The 18235-nt window shown below is 51.6% G+C and overlaps 4 protein-coding genes across 4 annotated transcripts; 2 read left to right on the forward strand and 2 right to left on the reverse strand.

Annotated features, from left to right (window-relative positions):
• Window positions 1-211: 211 nt before the first annotated feature.
• Window positions 212-4231, forward strand: GLOTRDRAFT_136140 (uncharacterized protein; the record flags this gene model as incomplete). Its single annotated transcript, XM_007864069.1, has 11 exons — window positions 212-354; window positions 390-471; window positions 525-704; window positions 753-824; window positions 881-1057; window positions 1120-1659; window positions 1724-2049; window positions 2099-2169; window positions 2230-3864; window positions 3914-4072; window positions 4128-4231. 11 exons carry the CDS (start codon window positions 212-214, stop codon window positions 4229-4231), a joined length of 3489 nt encoding a protein of 1162 aa, XP_007862260.1.
• Window positions 2784-11240, reverse strand: GLOTRDRAFT_55005 (uncharacterized protein). The gene is made up of 21 exons (XM_007863669.1): window positions 9608-11240; window positions 9405-9554; window positions 9084-9357; window positions 8846-9030; window positions 8285-8789; window positions 8108-8229; window positions 7545-8058; window positions 7031-7491; window positions 6869-6974; window positions 6630-6818; window positions 6408-6581; window positions 6249-6354; window positions 5881-6196; window positions 5538-5821; window positions 5285-5488; window positions 4935-5231; window positions 4734-4875; window positions 4559-4685; window positions 4128-4503; window positions 3911-4072; window positions 2784-3861 (listed from the first exon to the last, which is right to left on the reverse strand). The coding sequence occupies exons 1-19, from the start codon at window positions 11146-11148 to the stop codon at window positions 4366-4368; spliced, it is 5835 nt and encodes a 1944-aa protein (XP_007861860.1). The 5' UTR covers window positions 11149-11240; the 3' UTR covers window positions 2784-3861; window positions 3911-4072; window positions 4128-4365.
• Window positions 11241-11324: 84 nt separating this feature from the next.
• Window positions 11325-13025, forward strand: GLOTRDRAFT_136142 (Deoxyhypusine synthase). The gene is made up of 6 exons (XM_007864070.1): window positions 11325-11606; window positions 11663-12136; window positions 12187-12396; window positions 12457-12486; window positions 12538-12633; window positions 12681-13025. The coding sequence occupies exons 1-6, from the start codon at window positions 11406-11408 to the stop codon at window positions 12750-12752; spliced, it is 1083 nt and encodes a 360-aa protein (XP_007862261.1). The 5' UTR covers window positions 11325-11405; the 3' UTR covers window positions 12753-13025.
• Window positions 13026-14622: 1597 nt separating this feature from the next.
• Window positions 14623-15620, reverse strand: GLOTRDRAFT_90876 (uncharacterized protein; the record flags this gene model as incomplete). Its single annotated transcript, XM_007864071.1, has 6 exons — window positions 14623-14661; window positions 14683-14703; window positions 14763-14893; window positions 15034-15222; window positions 15276-15534; window positions 15567-15620. The coding sequence occupies 6 exons, from the start codon at window positions 15618-15620 to the stop codon at window positions 14623-14625; spliced, it is 693 nt and encodes a 230-aa protein (XP_007862262.1).
• Between the last annotated feature and the right edge of the window lie 2615 nt (window positions 15621-18235).

Raw genomic sequence — 18235 nt, forward strand, 5'->3', positions numbered from 1 at the left:
CTGAATCAGTCCAATCGCCCGCCTGCAATCGGACCCGCTGCTGTAATTTGTGCCTTGCCGCTTTCGGACAACTATGTAATGGATCTCCCACGCAGAAGCTGCCACGCAGCGACCCGACCCCGGGAACGCTCCGGCTCGCTGCCCTGCCCTGCCCTGTCCATGCCATCATACCCACAACCGCCCGCCCCCACTGTCGCCGACAGCCGCGCCCATGTCTGAGCCAGAGTCCTACCTCGCCGTCCTCAGGGCCTCCTACGACTACGAGCCCCAGGCCGAAGACGAAATAGAGATCAAGGAGAACCAGCTCCTCTTTCTCCTGGACAAGACTGATAATGAGCATGTCCCGATCGTCGTGTCACCCTGCCGGCTTGCTGACCGCGTCGATGTAGATGGTGGAAGGTCAAGTGCAAGACCGACAATCCTGACGACGAAGGCCCGGCCGGTCTGGTCCCCGCTGCGTACGTCGAGGAGGTCCGTACGTCCCACGAGATACCCGGTATCAGTACTGACGTTGCACCACGCAGGCCGAACATGTCGCAACCGTCAAAGCCCTCTACGACTATGAAGCAACGTCGGCCGGTGAGCTGACCGTCAAGGAGGACGAAGTGCTGCTTGTGTTTGCGAAGGAGGAGGACTGGTGGCTGGTGCAGAGAAAGAGCGGCGAGGGCGGCGCGGGATACGTTCCAGCTACATATGTCGAGGAGGTGCGTAGTATGTTCCAACCCTGGTTTCCCGACCGAACCCCCCTCTAGACTACAGATGACGCCGCCGCTGCTTCTCCTCCCGCCGTCCCCTCGATAGCCAACATCGTTGTACCTCCCATGGTATGTCCTATATGACCATTCCATCGCCAAGCACAATCTCCTCATCGCCTCCATAGCCTCCCCGTCCCACCAGCACCTACGTAGACCCCGCTGATCGCGTAGCCGCGTCAAAGGCAACCGCGGATGACATCCAGACCTGGTCCGTCTCAGAGGTCGACAAGAAAGGCAAGAAGAAGAAGGGCACACTCGGCGTCGGTAACGGCGCCGTCTTCTTCGCCAGTGAGTCTGACAAGGTCAGCCTTACTTCTCATTCTCTGGCGATCTCTCCTCTCGCTGACATTCATGCACACGACAGACCCCTGTACAGAAATGGCAGACCGCCGCAATCTCCTCCTCCAAGATCGACAAGAGCAAGCACATCCTCATCGAGATCTCCGACCCGCCCACGTCCCTCCACTTCCACGCGCACTCCAAAGACGTGGCCGAGGCGATCGTCGCGAAACTCGAGTCCTCCAAGGCCATATCCGCTCCTGCTGCTCCTCCGAGCCCTCCTGCCCCCGCCGAGCGCGTCAGCCCGAAGGTGCACTTTGCCGAGGAGGAGCCGGAGGTTATTCCCCCGCGCGAGCCCAGCGAGGACGGATACGAAGAACCGGCGCAGCACGAGGAGCCAGAAGAGGTGGTGGAGGTGGAGGAACCTGCGACGGCTGCGACGCCAGAAGTGGATGGAGAGGGAGAGATTGCGGTGGCTTTGTATGACTTTACGGCTGACGGCGAGGATGAGCTGTCGGTTGCTGAGGGGGAGCAGCTGGTCGTGCTGGAGAAGGACGGGGACGAGTGGTGGAAGTGCAGAAACGCTCACGGAGGCGAGGGAGTTGTGCCTGCGCAGTACCTCGAGGTGAGTTCCTGCATCAATGCCGATTTTTGCTGTGTGGATGCTTGAGATTGACCTCCGTGCCCAGCTCAAAGGTGGAACTGCTGTGGCTGCCCCTGCTGAAGAAGACGATACCGCTGCAGAGGAAGCCGCGGCGGCCCAAGCGGAGGCTGAACGCCTCGAGCAGGAGCGTATTGAGCGCGAAAGGGCAGAGAAGGCGGCTCTGGAACGCGAAGCTAAACAGCGCGCGCAGGCTGCCGCCGCCGCTGCCGACGCTGAGCGTAAGCGGAAGGAGAAGGAGAAGGAGAAGGAGCGTGAGCGCAAGGAACGAGAGGCGGAGGAGGAGAGGAAGAAAGTTGCAGCAGAACAGGAGCGCGCTCGGAGATCACAGGAGGTTGAGCAGCGGCGAACGTCGTATGTCCTCACTCTTCGGTTGTACAACTGTTGATTGACCCTGGTTCAGTTCCGAGTCTCCCGCGAGGACGAAATCAGCGCAAAGGGATTCCGCTGCGGGTCGGTCATCGACCGAGAAGCGTAAGTAACGATACTTCATACATATTGGGTATCTGACGACATTTTGGTCGATCTATTCAGGCGGACCACCTCCAGAGAAGTGTCGTATCTGGCACGACCGCTCAGGGCAATTCAGTGTCGAGGCTGCTCTGCTGGCCTACCAGAACGGCAAGCTCCGTCTACACAAGACGAACGGCGTCATAATCGAAGTGCCCTCAGAGAAAATGTCTGCGGAGGATATGAAGTATGTCGAAAAGTTGATGGGCAAGAAATCAGGTTCACGACAGTCGTCCACGCCTCTGTCAGAGGATGACGAGCCCCTCGCTGTACGGCGGCAATCACTGCAGCCGCCTGCCACTCCGCAGAGGAACCCGCCGCCCAAGAAGGGCCCGACCATCGACTGGTTCGAGTTCTTCCTGAATGCGGGGTGCGATGTCGACGACTGCACGCGCTACGCGCTCTCGTTCGAGCGGGATAAGATTGATGAGGCGATTCTGCCGGATATCACTGAATCCACGCTGCGCACGCTCGGCATGCGCGAGGGCGACATCATCCGGGTGAAGAAAGCGATCGCACAGAGACAACCGAAGCCGGCACAGTCGAACGATGCGGCTATGCAAGATCAGCTGCGCAAGGATGAGGAGCTGGCACGGGCTCTTCAGGCAGAAGAGACCGGTGGGAGCCGTAAATCATCCAGCCCTGCTCCCAACTTGTTTGCCTCTGGACCTAATGGTGCGCTTAAGAACGTCCGCCGCGGGCGCCCGCAGCCCAGCAAGAGCCTGCCTCCATCGTCTGTGGATCTTAATGCCATATCTTCAGCATCTGATCAGATCCAGAGGACGGGCACCCCTGGGTCGTCGTCGTCGACTCCTTTGCAGCCTCCAGCGCGGTCCAGCTCTGCAGCCCCAGTAGTGTCAGGATTTGATGATGATGCGTGGACTAACCGCCCCAGTTCTACTAAGCCGGTCGCGACCGCTACTCCTGCTTCACCTCCTGCACCCCCGGCCCCGCCAGCGCCACCAGCAAGTGATCCAGTACCCGTTCGTGCGCCGTCTGCTCCAGTCACCAATAACGCCCAGTCCCAGAATACCGGAGGTAGTGGAAGCAATCTCGCGAAGACGACGGAGAGCGACATATTTGAACAACTGTCTCGACTGGCAGAACTCCGCACCAAGAGCCCTCCATCGTCTTACGCATCCACTCCAGTTGGAAACAATTCGATGCTCGGTTCACCAGCGCCAGGCATCACTCCGTCTGCCAGTTATCAGTCTGGACTAGGTATGCGGTCCTCGCCTGCACCTATGGGCCAGCACCTTCAGAGTCAGCAGACCGGAATCCTTCCTCCACCCCAGCAGCAGAATGGTCCCCGTGGGCCTTTTGCACCTGTTCCCGCCAATCAAGCATTATTGCAGCCGCTCATTCCTACGCAGACAGGAGCTACTGGCTTCGTCCCAACTCGGCCAGCAAGCGCCACGAGCCCCTTCCAACCTCAACCACAACAACCATCTTTCCTTAATACTCAGCCAACTGGCTTCCCCGGTCCATCTCCAGTATTGTCGCAACCGACAGGCTTCCCTAACCAGGCACCTATGATGTCTCAGCCGACGGGCTTCCTTACTCAAGGCCCTTTGTTCTCGCAGCCTACCGGATTCTCAGGGTCCTTCGGCCAGGCCCCCACATTCCAGAACAAGAGCGGCTTTGGCATGCCGCAGTCAGGTAAATAACTACCTATAGAGTCTAACGGCAAGCGACTAATGTGAAACAGCTCCCAATGGGTTCAGTGGGTTTGGGCAAGCTGCGTCCCCGCCACCGGCGCCGAATGGCGGGCTGGCTGTTAAAGATACGTCCCCCGCCAATATTTTCGCGCAGATGAAGTCAGGCACGTTTGCTTCTGGCAACGATGCCGGGAATCCGCAGCCAGCAGGTGCGTCGTTTTCGTTCATGCTTTAGCCGGCCTCTCACGAGGTGTGGGATATTAGATAAATATGACGCTCTGCGTCCCGCACCCCCATTGACTATGCAACCTACAGGTTGGGGCTTCCAGACAAACGGCTTCCAAGGGTATACCGGATACCAGCGTTGACCGTGGACCATTCACGTTACGCCCTTTTAATCGCGGCTCTTTCTTGTATCTATCGAGAAGCACTATTATCCCTGGAATTACGATTATAATACATGATCACAACATAGTCCGATGCTCATACATAGAATGAGAGGTTATGTCCGTTCGATGATCCTCTGCGCATAACCAACGCGCATGTAGTAGTCTTTGAGACCCTCCCGAATCTCGTCCGGAAGTCCTCGACTCAGAAGTTCCGTCGCCAATGGATACACGGCGGGCATGTATCTCAAGAACTGAACAAATTCAGATGATCAGGAGTGCCGCAAGCTGAAGGCAATATCCACTTACAGCTTTATCGTCAAACCGACAAAAGCCTTGTAGTATTTCTGCGACCACCGGGGTCCAGGCAGCAATGTTCTTAGCCTGGGTGTCCAAGCGCAGACGGTTATAGTCTTGTAGCACCCCGAGCTCAAGTCTGAATTACAAATTAGCAGATGCCAAAAAAATTCTGAGGTCCACCTACGGTAGTAAGCGCTCTGCGATCTGAGGTCGGGCGGCCTGGTGCTCAGGTCTGGGATCATAGTACATGCGCAAGAGGACGTGCACGAGGGTTGAAGCGCTGCTTGACTCTTGCTTTAACAAGTTCGGTAGATGTTTCATGAAACCTAGTGTACAAAACTGTCGCCACGGGACAGCATCGGCAGGCAAAGCCAATACTACGTACCAACTTTCCAAAGAGCCATGCGCAGGTCCTTATCCTCATTGAAAGACCGGGCAAACTGATAGCTGTGATCGAGCACGCCCATCATTCGCAGGAGGTGCTCCGGAGGTATGGTGGAATAAACCAGATCATTTCGTAGAAGATCGTTTAGTGTCTCGATCAGTAGCAGTTGAAGGACACATTTGACAATGATCTGCTTGAAGATCCTGCGGCGCTCGCTTAGTGAGAGTTGTGCGTCTGGTTTGATCTGATCCATAGTGGCACTAGGCGACAACGGCGCCGGCAGCATAGTCTGGCCCCCTGTTTAGACCAGTTCTTAGATACGGTGGCGCTCGATAGGAGATACGAAATACCATTGGTATCCGCGAAATCGGACGGACTGCCCTCGATATCCACCCGGAGGCTCTCGTCAAAGAGCTGATGAGGAGTAGTCGTCCGGAACAGTTTTACGAACGTCGCCGTGATACGATCCCACCTCGCAGGACTCATCTTCTTCACATTGTGTTCCAGTAATTGCTGTAGACAAGAAGTCCCGATTCGGGCCAAAGTGTCGTTCTCTAGTCAAAGCATCAGTGGGCGAGTTCCGGGGAGAAGGGTATCGCGAACCTTGGCATATGCAAACGCATAGCAACTCCAGTAGTCCATCCATGAAACGCTCCAGAATATCAAACAAGTATGTATACAAGTCAATGAGATCACGGAGGGCTTGAATCATAGTGCTCTGGAGCCAGACGCTCATGTCCTCCTGCGAGTTGAAACGAGATAGGTCTTGACTGGATTTCAGAACTGCGAAAATCGGGAAGAGCAGTTCTTGGCAAACGGTATCCCAAAAGTCGATAGGGTAGTCGGGACCATAGGTCTTCAAAGTGGTGAACAAAGAGTCGAGCGCACTGCCGATGCATGTGCATGAGTCAGGGGACCTGCGACATGCGAAGGAGAGAATACGTACAGTCGGCGTACTTCAAGATCCTCAGCATTCATGATAATATCATAGAAGCCGAAAAGGACTGGGAACCAGAACCTGATCATAGGATCGTCCGCGGGGTTTTGAGGGTCCGAGGAACACTCTGGGCACTCCAACATAACCGGAATAACTCCCCGAAGCATCCCGATAGCCAGGAGACTTATTTTCTGGTATTTGCTCACTTTGCAGAAATCGGTGATGCAAACGGTCAGGTCAGCGAATGCTCCGTGACGGGCAATGGCAGAGAAATGGTCTCGATTGACGCGCGTTACGATTTCGAAAGCAGAGCTGACGATCCTCTCTAGATCTTTGATAAGCATGTAATAAGGGATGGTCAGATTTCTGGCACGGACCTGTTAGGACTTTCGATGCAGCGGACAATACGCCGAAAAGGGTCCTCCAACCGGAACGCAAATTATGGACTCGTGCTTGTATCATTTGTGAGAGGCATTGCAGGACCTACTCACGCTGACTTAGGGAAAGCTGTACAAGGAGGCGATAGATCGGCTTACCATATCTCGGACATCAGGATTTGCGTTGTGAACCATCGTGTATTCGAAGGGCTTTAGGAAGTCCTTCTGGAAAGTGAAGTGAGGGAGTTCTTCTTTCTCCAGGAAGCGCATGGCGAGTTGACGGAGCGAATCCAATGCGAAGAAACCGACGTTTGGGTTGCTGTGACAACATACCTGTACTGACTGTAAACACTTTTCAAATGCAGACTTCACCGTGCTCACCTGGTTGAAATGCTGGCCAAGGATATCCCACAAACTCAGCCATTCCAACCTCATCCGGTTCATGTTGTAATACGAGATCTCGACCAGTTTCTGAAGGCTAAAGAGACGTGGCCGCGGCGACAAACCAGACGACTGTATCTCATCCCACGATACATCACAAAGGGCCTGCACGAAGTCGACAATAGCAGTCTGAGAATACGATCAGTGAGTGACTAACACTCTCGCGAGGTAGTACGCACTCCGTTGAGATAATGACTGAGGGAAAAAATCATGTCTGCTGCCACCGTTATATGGGTAGACCGACTTTCATTCGCCAATTCTTCGGTTGGCAGCATTCGTGGTCGCCTATTACATAGCATCAGTACCGCCGGTTTGATAGAGTATCGCTCAGAGCAACGTACCCTTTGCGTCCGCTGTCTGGCATATCGACCCCACTACTGATCAGCTGCATACGTTCCAGCTGGCTGACACACGTTAGGACCTCGTGCCACGAGGACTTGAGGTAATTGCCCTCGCTGACAGCCACATCAAGCAGAGTTTTGATAGCCTCCATATTTTTCGACTTCATCTCACCGAGATTGTTCAAAAATGTAAACTTGGCCAGCGTGGTCACAAATGCATTACGCTCCAGCTCCAGATCGAAGAAGCAGGCTATGTGTATGGCACTCTTGAAGCCATCCAAGCACAGCTCGATCACCTCCGGGTCGTCTGTATCCTGCAGAGGACCCGAGAGACCGGCAAGGAAAGGCATCCATGCAGCTTCAAACATGGGGCGAACATGTACAGCATGAGACGCGCTGAAGAACTGGTCACCCGCCTTCGATCCCTTACGCTGGGACTTAATCATGGTGCGGAACAGGGCCTAAGGCAGACTGTCATCTCTACTGGCTCGGCATGCACTCTAAAGCTACGCACCTCAGTCTTATTTGCCATGCCGCTGGATTGCATTAGGTACGCTTCCCTTTGCAGATCTCTGCCGACGTTGGCCAGCACATTGGCTAAGCCTGTTCCAGGCGTTGAGACAACAGCCTCAATCTCGTCTTTCATGCGGATCTCATTCGCTACGATGTCGTCGTATAGTGCAGACAGATACTCTTCCGGTAAATCTGCCCCGTCGTTGATACCCCTGTTATTCTTGAGGAAGTCGGCCTTGGACATTCGCGATTTCACTTGCGGGCTGTGTGCATCTGTGTTCAGCATGATAGTTGAGAACGCCAGCACGAACGCTGCGCCAGCGCTGGCAAAGGGAGTCTGGCTGTTGGTGGTAAAGTACCGCTCCGCGAATTTCTCCATGAAGCGTTCAACCTTCTGTGCCTCTCCGGGGAGCCTGAACGTTTGCAAGAAGGTGCGTAAAGCATCAACAAACCCCAGATTTCTAAATTCAAGCATATCGACAAATGCGTGCATTATGGCGATGTTCTCCTCGTTGCTAGACATATGTCAATCGTGAAACCTAAACTGGAATGCGAACGACGCACCCTTCGCCGAGATACTCCCCGATCATCGTTTTGTTAAGGCCGTCAGTATGCAGAAGGAAGCGCGCGATGTCTTGGGGGCTCCTGCTTGGGATGAAACCATTCTCAATGAAGAATTCGATGCCCTGTATGTCGCAGGCGCGTCAACAAGTGCTGGTTTTTGTTATCAGAGCCACCTACGCTCTTGGGCTTCGAGTTGAACTTTTTGATGCCTTCTAGTAGGGTCGTCTTCTTTTGCCTCGCACTTTCAAACTTACTGGGATCATCGCCAATATCTGGTGTGGATTGCCTCGGTCCCTCGGCACCAATCGATAGCCTGTCGACGGATGGATTTGATATGCCGGTGTCATTCACAGTTTCCTGATTTGCACGAGTCTGGGCACGTGCATCAGCAGCAGCGTCGACTACAGTCTCCCGTGCGGTAGTCCCCCAAGCGACGAGCGACCTCAGTACGGTAACTAGACATTCAAGTCCTTGCTTCCTGAGTTGGAAATCCGATAAACCCAAGGTCGAAATATCCATGGATCCCGGAACAGAGAGAGCCGTAGTGCTCAGAGACGGCGGTAATGCTGTACTGTGGCTGTGGCCTTTGTTCGTCGGCGTCAATGCAGGACTGCTAGGATCGGAAGCCTTAGGCTGAACTGCAGACGGAATGGTCCCGATCTTGGATATGATATTCATGAGGCTGAAAGGTAACAACGACGTTGGAGTCAGGGACTCGTGAAGCGTAAGAAAACATACTGCTCGTAAATATTGTCCGCTGCCTGACTGTCACAGTCGTAGTTCAGGTAAATTTCCACCAGAGCCTGAGGATCCTGTGCAAGGCGCTGCAACATTCCGAGAATTGCCGCCTTTTGCTTCAAGGTGGACGTCTTCATCTCCAGGATTGGGATGAAAATCTCATGCAAGAGCACCTCGATCTCTTTCTAAACATTATGAATATTGACCCTAGCGCGAGCAAGTATGGAACGCGATTCACCTTGAGTTTCGTGCGCATGCCAGAGATCACTCTCCAGAATATCTCGACGCTCAATTCGAACACCTGTGGGACCGAGCTGACAGCATTCCTACTAAGACTCAAACACAGGTACTGATTGACCGCTTGCACGAACGGCGTTGCTTCATGAGAGGAGCTAGAGTAGATGATAGACGTGGGAGCAACAAACAGAGCCATGTGTGAGTTCAATACGGTCAGTACCAAATGCAACGAGAGCAGCTTCGAGCGCATTGCATGTGATTTGAGATCCCGTTCACTATTTGACAATAAGCTAGCTTCGTAGTAGGGGATTGGATGCCTCACCTCTCAGTATTGAGCGGCTTCATGGTCAATTTACAAAGCGCCCTGAAAACCAAAAAGGCGTCTTTGATGAACAGGTCATTGAGAGTTAACTCCCTGCCGTGATTATCCCGATTCGCTTCCTGAGATGCTATTTCAGCGTGGAGAGCGTCCCTGCATCGAACATGAATGAGCTCGGACTATAGCTAATAGTATGCGGAACTGACAAGCTTGGATTAGCATCGGGTCGCAGCGGCGCACTACCATTCGCCAACCCCGCACTTGATGACCCCTCCGTGCCGTTGGCATGGTCCCCTACCGAAGCAGGGGGCGATATAGGACTGCCTGTGTCAGGGTGCTTCTCTCGCTCGGAGGTTGTTGCTTGACGGTCATCATTGACATCTCGCGCGAAGCCGAATTCTGGTGCCAATGTCGAAGTCGGAACAGGTGGTGTCTGCGGAGTGGACGCAGCAGATAAGGGTCTGCTTGGATACATCTCGCTATCATTATCTCTTGACGCCCGGCGGGAAGCACTTGCACCATACACGGGACGCGGTCCGTTGATTTTACAGCGAGAGAATACATGATGAACCATCTGTGTCAGTCCACCTTGAGCAACCATTTGATTCACGGGATCCGTGCTCAATAAGAAGACGTTGTATACTGTGCGCACTGTCTTCAGAAGTGAAGACTGGTGGACAAGGACAGTGGGAGAAAGGACTAAAGCCAGCAAAGCCTTGACTATTTGCAAAGAGACCGTTTCGGGAGTCGTTTCGGTATGACACGATGTTATCGTATGGACCACAAGGTCAACCAGAGACATTGGAGGTAGATTTGATTGAGATGCACCCGACATAGAGTTACGAGGCCCTAAACCTGGAGATGGGGGAGGGGATGGTAAGCCTTGAGCTGAGGGAGTTTCCTCCACGAAGAAGGAATACGAGATGAGTTTCGAGATACAGTCCAGACTAGTAACCATGAGCTTTTCATTCCGCGTCTCGCAAGCTAGGCGTAGAGGTTCGAATATTTCGCGAGGCCGGTCGCCTCCTTCTCCTGCACGGACCATTTCTAAAGCCCGTTTGACGCTATCTCTAAGCGGTGCAGACCGCTTCGCCTCCTTTGAAGCAGCAATAGTCTCCAAAGCCGAAGTTATCAGCACCACGGAGACCGTGTGACCTTTGGAAATCGTCAGGGACCGTTGATGTGCTTTTGAGTTGGAGGATGTCTCGCCAGATGCAGCGGTGGCGACAGATTCGGTCTTGCTATGGCCATCAGGGTGGACAGAAACCGGTGGAGATGTAGGGGGTAATGACTCTGGTGGGGCGAGGGGCACGACACGCTCTTCATGCACATGGGGATCAGACGAAACGAGTGTACTCGCGTTGTCCGTCACAGGTTCCTCGAAATGGGACACTGAGGTATTCTCCTTCGAGTCTGCTATTGTTGTGTCGTCACGGGAGTCCAAGTTCTGAAGCCATCTCCTACGCTCGACTGTAGAACCCTCATCGCCTACGGTAGACCGCTGCTCGCGGTCAGTAATATGCCCACTTCCAACCGCATCCCCACTTTCCTCTAATGGCTCTTCAACTGGAACATGAGCCTTTGCTGTTAAGGCATGCGTTGAGTCTTCCAGGGACACAGGTTCCGAGTCCCGCGTGTCCTTCGGTGAGTCGAGCGCCTCGACCGGATTATGTGGTGGCGGGCTTTCTTGGGATGGCGATGAAGGCAGGGCCACGGAAGCTGCTCGATCGACCTCGACATTGGCCATCAGAGAGACCTTTTGCCGCGTACTGGCCTGCTATAGTCGCCAGCAGGGATGACGGTGAGCGACCAGTTGGTGTGGACAGTAAAGCAGGTATTTCGCCGGAGACAGAACCGAACGCAGCAACGGCAGACCTTCGGTAAAGCCCGAGCTAAGGAACGAAACGAGTTTAAGCGAGCATTCTGAAATTTGCCGTCGCATCCTGACTCTTTATGCTCTGACTGAGTCTGCTAAGACCTTTAACTTGCTCGACCTCTCAAGCAATGACTGCCTCCACAGGCATTCCCTCGGATGCGTCTGCAGCAGTATTCAAGCCTTCGGAGCCGGTACCCGAAGGTGTACTCTCGGTACAAGGTCCCGATTTCGATAGGCAGCTGTCTCTGGAACAGCTTCTAGCGTCATATGAACGGATAGGGTTTCAGGCCAACAGTCTTGCCAAAGCGATTAACATTGTAAATGAGATGGTCGGTTCGGTCAAATTACGCTCCGCAGATGAAGCTGAGGTTGGTCTGCTCTTCAGCGTAATTGGCGCCTTTCAGACGAAGCACCTGCAGAGAACGAGTCCGACGAGTACCTTGATCCCGAGGTCCGGGCAAACACGCGCTGTGACATCTTCCTAGGATATACGTCCAACCTCATTTCTTCTGGGCTGCGCGAAGTTATTTTACACCTCGTAAAGCATAACCACGTCTCGGCGATAGTAACAACAGCGGGTGGCATAGAAGAAGACTTTATCAAATGCCTAGGCAAGACCTATGTGGCCGATTTCAACCTGGACGGCGCCGATTTACGCAGTCGAGGCATGAATCGCATAGGAAATTTGATCGTCCCCAACGACAACTATTGCAAGTTTGAAGATTGGCTCTTACCTATCCTTGACACTATGCTAGAGGAACAGAGGACTACCGGCCAAATCTGGACTCCAAGTACGTTCATCCGTCGATTAGGCAAAGAGATCGCCAACGAGGAGTCTGTATACTACTGGGCATACAAAGTGAATAGAATATCTTTACCTCTGATGCACGAAGCTGAGCAGACCCTCAGAATAATATTCCAGTCTTTTGTCCGGCATTAACTGACGGGTCGTTGGGCGACATGATATACTTCCATTCGTTCCGCAACCCGGGTCTCGTTGTGGATATCGTCGGTGATATTCGTGCCCTAAACGAACTATCCCGAAAATCTAAGAAGGCTGGGATGATAATCCTAGGAGGGGGTATCTGCAAACATCAGATAGCGAATGCCATGTTAATTGTGGGTTTCGCCAATCAGTTCCGCTGTCGCATGTCTCCCTACTCATACTGGATATGGTAGCGTAATGGAGCAGATTATTCAGTTTATATTGTAATGTGTTCAACGCCTGACAAGGCGTGTAGTACTGACGGATCACATCAGAATACGGGTCAGGAGTTCGATGGTTCCGACTCCGGTGCTCGACCCGACGAGGCTGTCTCCTGGGGAAAGATCAGAGCTGGCGCTCAGTCTGTCAAGGTCAGGTTATAGCAAATCATTTCGACAAATTCTTACTTGTGCCCTAGGTCTTCGCAGACGCTACGCTAGTGTTCCCATTACTTGTGGCGGCTACTTTCGCACAAGATGGAAAACGATAAAACAACAGCAAATTGTTCTATAATATTATCGAAGTATACATTGTTGTGCGATATACGAAGTTCTAGTCATCTTGCCAAAAGGGATAATTCTAATTAACAACCCCCTTGGAAGCAACAACCCCGGGTTGTTTGCTTACAAATCATCAACCCCCCCAGAACTGATTTACTGTAGATAATATGTTTTTGTCACTTCTGTCACTGCCCTATCAGTAGACGAGTTCCTAGTGCTGGTACCTCACATGTATTCGGCTGGTAATGTGATTGTAGATGTGCTAAAATAACTAGAATCAGTGCCAGCCACTACCAGCTGCAGCACAATTTGCTGATGCCCACAAAGGTACCGGTACAGAGGCATCGAGAAACGCTTACTGACTGGGCTGGGGCACTTTTTAAGTCCAAATATCACCAGTCTAGGTGAAAACTGCGACCCATCTGTGAGAACCACAAACCTGTATACCCGGCACCGCGGGTTGCGGTATGGCACGGTGTGGACGGTCCAAGCACCGTACCCGCACCTGAGCGACACCTGGGTTGAATACCGTGGTGGCACCCGCACCCAACCTTAGTAGCCTTGACTGGGAGAGCCTCGGCCTAATATTTTTATATGTAGCTATGTACATAGAGTGAAGTCCAAGTAAAGCAATGTAATGCAGACTGATAGAGTATGATGTTGGCACATGTGACAGCTGATGGACAACCGGGGTTGCTGGATAATGGCATGGGATACTGAGGGGTTGTTGCTCCCAGGGGGGTTGTTGATTAGAATTATCCTGCCAAAAGTGCCGTCCAATGCCAATGGAATTAAACCCGTAGTCCGAGCGTGCACATGGCAATATCGGACTTCTATGCTCATGCCTCATGTCGGCAGAGAATATACTAGAGTTGGGACCCGTGGCATTGCCACTGGAGTCCAGAATCTTGTTTTAGGTGGTCATCAGTGGGTAGAATACAGTCTAAGGCAAAGTTTTGTACGAATTTTTGGGATTATCCGGGGCTTTGTAGGCAAAGTTATGTCGGTCCTGACTCTCAGTCGGCCAGGACCTGTGTTGCTGTGCTCTAGATACAAATCCCGCTGTGTGCAAACCTCCACCCATGGTCATAACCTGAGATAGGAATAGATACATTACTGATATTTTAGTTTTACCCTTTGCAAGGACTGAATGATTCCATTCCCCATTCTCCAGCCAAAATCTGAGACACCCTGCTTAACTATCTGAGCCCATTTGAGTTTCCCAGTGTCTCATACAGCCCCTCCGTTCAACGTCCATTGGGCCAGGATATGTATACCACTTCCACTGGGAATGTCTGAGGAGGGTGCCAGTTACTTTCCTCATTCCCGTAACATCCCCATTCCCTGTTGACTTCCCAAGCCCGGGGGTTGCCTTGTTTAGCCACCCTGTCCCCTCCTTGTTTCCCTGTTAGCACCTGTCTGTCGAACCGTGAGCCAGGACACGCCCGCCACAGGAAGCACCACAGGAAAGGACTGGTGTGTCCATTTCGGGCGTCCCATGACTGCCTGCAGATGCATCACGTGGCCACACGTGGAGGCACACCAGAAACCACGTGGGCATGATGCAAAGCATTTCGTTGTCCATCCATACTCAACAACTATAGTCACACTGTGACACATCACGTGATCCGATGCTCAGCCTCGCGCCACCCATTAGTAGCTTACACTTTGCAGTGCAGAGAGCTAGAGGTGATGGCTTATGTACATTAAAATGTATCTAAGTCTCGAAATATATACTACACAGTATTTGAATCAACTACAATAGATGGAAATAAGATTAAGTCAGATTATTCTTAGTTTATGGAGGCTTTGTCGAGCTCCTCCATGATATTAGCAGGTAAGACTCGCTGGCCATGATATTTATGATTGGCCCAAGCAGCTTGTTTGCTGGATAGACCCCTGCAATATGCATCCATGAACCTGAGGGATCAAGTTGCAAATCTAAACAGCGGCATCAGGAAGAGATTTAAGGGCTAGTGGATCGAGGAATGTGCACTTACCATTGCATTGTCTCGAGAGGGACTGAGTTCAGCACAGTGCATGTTGTACTGAAGCTGTGCCATTGTTGGTAGGAACTTCTCCTGTTGATACTTGACCACATCCGCATGCTTGTGGCCATCGGCATACTGACCTGATGGTGTTTTTGTCCAGTGGTTAGTCCATCAGATGCATCCACCATTGTGCTGTATGAAGGGTGACCATCTCCTTTAGCTTGTACTTCTCCTTGATCTCTGGTCTCTGAAGGAAATGGACGATGTTGAGAGCCCTCACATATTTTCCTTGCAGATGCAGGTGGATCTCGCATTGCAAGGTCACCGTCCACCAGAAGGGAGACATTCCATGTGCCATACAGATTCCACGGGAGATCATCGCAATCATCGATGAACAACCATGCCCATTTCTGGAGTTGTTTTGCAGCATGTGGACCCTTTTGGAATGCTTGCGCTGTGGCCAAGGAAGCTCCAATCCAAGTGAGTGGTTTCAGTGCTGGTTTTGTATGATTCCAGAGAAACACAACAGGTCATCCTCCTCAAACTTTTTATACCCTTTCCCTGACTTCCGATGTGGGTATAGGATTTCAGTGACATCCGCTAAGGCAGCCTTTGCATTCACAGGACATGGAGGAGCTTGATATCCCTCCGAGGAGTCATTCAGGTCCCTCAAGTCTGCCTCAGACTCCTCCTCCTCCAAGTTCACAGTTTCCTCTGCATTGAGGGGACATGGGTGAGGCTCCAATGTGTTGGTGCTCTCCTCCTCCAGATGCACAGGGATCTATTCCATAAGAAGAGGTGCCGGAATGGAACTGCCAGGTGTGGGAGCCGTGCTGTCACCAGCAACATCAGGAAGGCTGTCTGCATTTGGCATATTCTCAGGCACCAATGTTCCCCAGGTTGGCTGCATTATCTCTCTGAAGACTCTGGCAAGGCATTTCAGAGGGCTTTCAGGCTGCTCCGGAATGGTGACACGGTCTACTGGTGCAACCTTTTTGAAGGTCAGTGTTGATTATGTATCCGCCCTTGACTTATGCTCACGTTCTCTTTATCATTATTCCATTTTGGTTTCTTTGACCTAATCCACCCTCCAAGGTTAACTATAGCCTGACGGATTGAGCACTTGCATTTGGGCATGAGCAGCAACCTTGATGTGTCCAGGACATCACATCTGCATATGCTGATAAGCCTCAAGGATTGTCTGACTCCGGAAATCACAGTTTCAATGTCCCTACCCACCTCATCCAGAGTCCGTTCAACATTGCACCCACACACCCCTATGCTAGGACTTTTCCAAAAGATTTATCAATTTAACTCCGGTCCTTCTAGTGTCTTTGAGGCCAGCGTGAATCCCTATGATGATTTAGCTCTGAGGTCAGGCACTCCGGAGTGACTCAGGAAGCAACTTCGAGACAAATTAACTCTGGTGGCCGAGGGCACCTGTCTGGTTGTGGGTCATCCTTGCACCCAACTTCCAGTACTTACTCTCCTTGACCTCCATCAAATTACCGAGCTTGTGGATGTAAATCCATGACCATGAGGCCAGCATCAGTCAGCAAGCAGCCAGAGTTAATTTGCAGTGTGATGGGAAGGCTCAGGACAGGTACCGACACGTCAGGACAACCTCTAGGAGCTAGGACAAGCATATGGAGGGATGAGGGAGTCGTATGGTGCATGGTATAGCGGTGGACGGGTGCTGAGCAGTCGATGGAGTTGCGGCGAGTATTTGTTATTTATCTCCAGGTGGTCACAGGGTCATTGCTGTAGTATAAATGTATGATGTAAAGTAAAGTAAAAACAAGTTTGATCTTCACCATCTCAGCATATCAGAGTTACCATCTCAGCGACCCTCGAAGTTTGAAAGCATTGAACTTAGCGATTTACAACCAATCCTAGCTTTGCCAATAGGCCTGACTCATCAATTGAATTATCTCCGATGTCAAAATATTAGCTCCTGTGAGTATTACATAGCAAAATAAAATCAACCAAGTCTCTCTAGCAATTTTGATCCCGCAAGCATGATCCTACGCTAGGTGTCGGTGCTTGCGACCTTTGTTTATTTTCAATTCTTCGGAGATAAATATTCTGGAGCTTCAATTTGTGTTTGTTTCAGGCGTCAAGGCTTTGTTTTATTTTTCTAGGTCTTCCTATGGACTACCCTACGTTATCTTACTCCTCCTTTCCCCCTCACACTACTTTATACCCTTCAGTCGTCTCAGACCGCCTCCACCCATACCACTGGGTGTGTTGGGTTATTTCCCCTTGGTCTTTGGTGTCTGTTGTGTGTCAGTGCATATCAACGTGTCCCGCCGCGGTTGTGGCGGGGTATCTTATTTCGACATCTGCTAAGGCAATATTGACTAGATTGAAGTTTGGCTTCTGATAGAAGTTCCTAATTTGTATTTAGATCAATTCCTCGGAAGCAGATTTGGCAAATATGGCCTGCTTGGGGAGGAGATACACAAGTTTTGCTAGAATGTCACGCTGCTCTAATTAGTGTGACAAAAATGATCACATGATAATAGTCGAGTATGGAGTCGCCTATCTTATATGTAGATACTTTGTATGCTTGTGAGCGTTACACAGGTCACGGTCACCGCTCCTGCTCTCGACGGTGACGATGTGCTTGCTCAAGTGCGCTGTATGGGCTCTACATAGCCTGCCTTTTGTTTTTTTGGGCTCTAGTGTATGCACATTTTACTGGGATTACTGCTCACTGCATTGGGTTACCCGAATCACGTTGCTGGTGCTCCTAATCTTCGGGGGTCCGGGTACCGCTATCAGTACCGGCCTAAGCAATACAAGCAAGAGCAGAAGCAGCATCCAAGCTGGAATGAAGAAATCAATGGGCCTTCCCATATGCGATTACCTGAACCATGTCGCGGGTGCTTCTAGTCTGCGGGAGTTTTGGGTATGCCCAGTGGCGGTGATAGGCACTAACACACGACAACACCAAAGACCAAAAAGAAATAAAACCTAAAACACCCAGCGGTATGGGTGTAGGCGGTCTAAGGCGATTGAAGGGTAATATTTAAGTTCGAAGGGAGGGGGAGAAGTTAGACGCCGTAGGGTAGCCCGTAGGAAAACCTAAAACAAACAAAATCTTGAGGCCTGAAACAAACAGTATAGCGATTCTCCGGAGTATTTATCTCCGAAGTTCGCCAGTAGCCCGGGTGGGGAGTTCCACTGAACCCAAACAATAGTCTCGTGCCTACAGACGCTTGGTGAATTTTATACTTTAAATCCGGAGCTTACTTGGATCGATATGTGATGGCGGAGTTATCTAGTTTCGACGAGTCAGGCCTATTGGCAAAGCTAGGATTGATTGTAGACGCTAAGTCCGCCGCGAAGGGACTCCGAGGGTCGCTGAGACGATAATTCTGGTACGCTGAGAGGGTGAAGTACAAAACTTGCATTTTCCACTACGCTCCATACATTTTTATGCTATTGGAATGGTTTTGCGCCCGCCCGGAGTTAAATAA

This window comes from Gloeophyllum trabeum (genome assembly GCF_000344685.1).
Source record: "Gloeophyllum trabeum ATCC 11539 unplaced genomic scaffold GLOTRscaffold_00002, whole genome shotgun sequence".
Classification (NCBI taxonomy): Eukaryota; Fungi; Basidiomycota; class Agaricomycetes; order Gloeophyllales; family Gloeophyllaceae; genus Gloeophyllum; species Gloeophyllum trabeum.

What these genes read in the sequence shown, in the direction of transcription:
- GLOTRDRAFT_136142 (XM_007864070.1), top strand. Translation starts at nt 11,406, where the DNA reads ATGACTGCCTCCACAGGCATTCCCTCGGATGCGTCTGCAGCAGTATTC. An exon ending in TTAACATTGTAAATGAGATG is followed by an intron (nt 11,607 to 11,662) that starts GTCGGTTCGGTC and finishes TCTGCTCTTCAG; the next exon opens with CGTAATTGGCGCCTTTCAGA. An exon ending in CAGATTATTCAGTTTATATT is followed by an intron (nt 12,487 to 12,537) that starts GTAATGTGTTCA and finishes GGATCACATCAG; the next exon opens with AATACGGGTCAGGAGTTCGA.
- GLOTRDRAFT_55005 (XM_007863669.1), bottom strand. Translation starts at nt 11,148, where the DNA reads ATGGCCAATGTCGAGGTCGATCGAGCAGCTTCCGTGGCCCTGCCTTCA. An exon ending in GCATGGCAAATAAGACTGAG is followed by an intron (nt 7,492 to 7,544) that starts GTGCGTAGCTTT and finishes AGTCTGCCTTAG; the next exon opens with GCCCTGTTCCGCACCATGAT. An exon ending in CATGGCTCTTTGGAAAGTTG is followed by an intron (nt 4,876 to 4,934) that starts GTACGTAGTATT and finishes TTTGTACACTAG; the next exon opens with GTTTCATGAAACATCTACCG.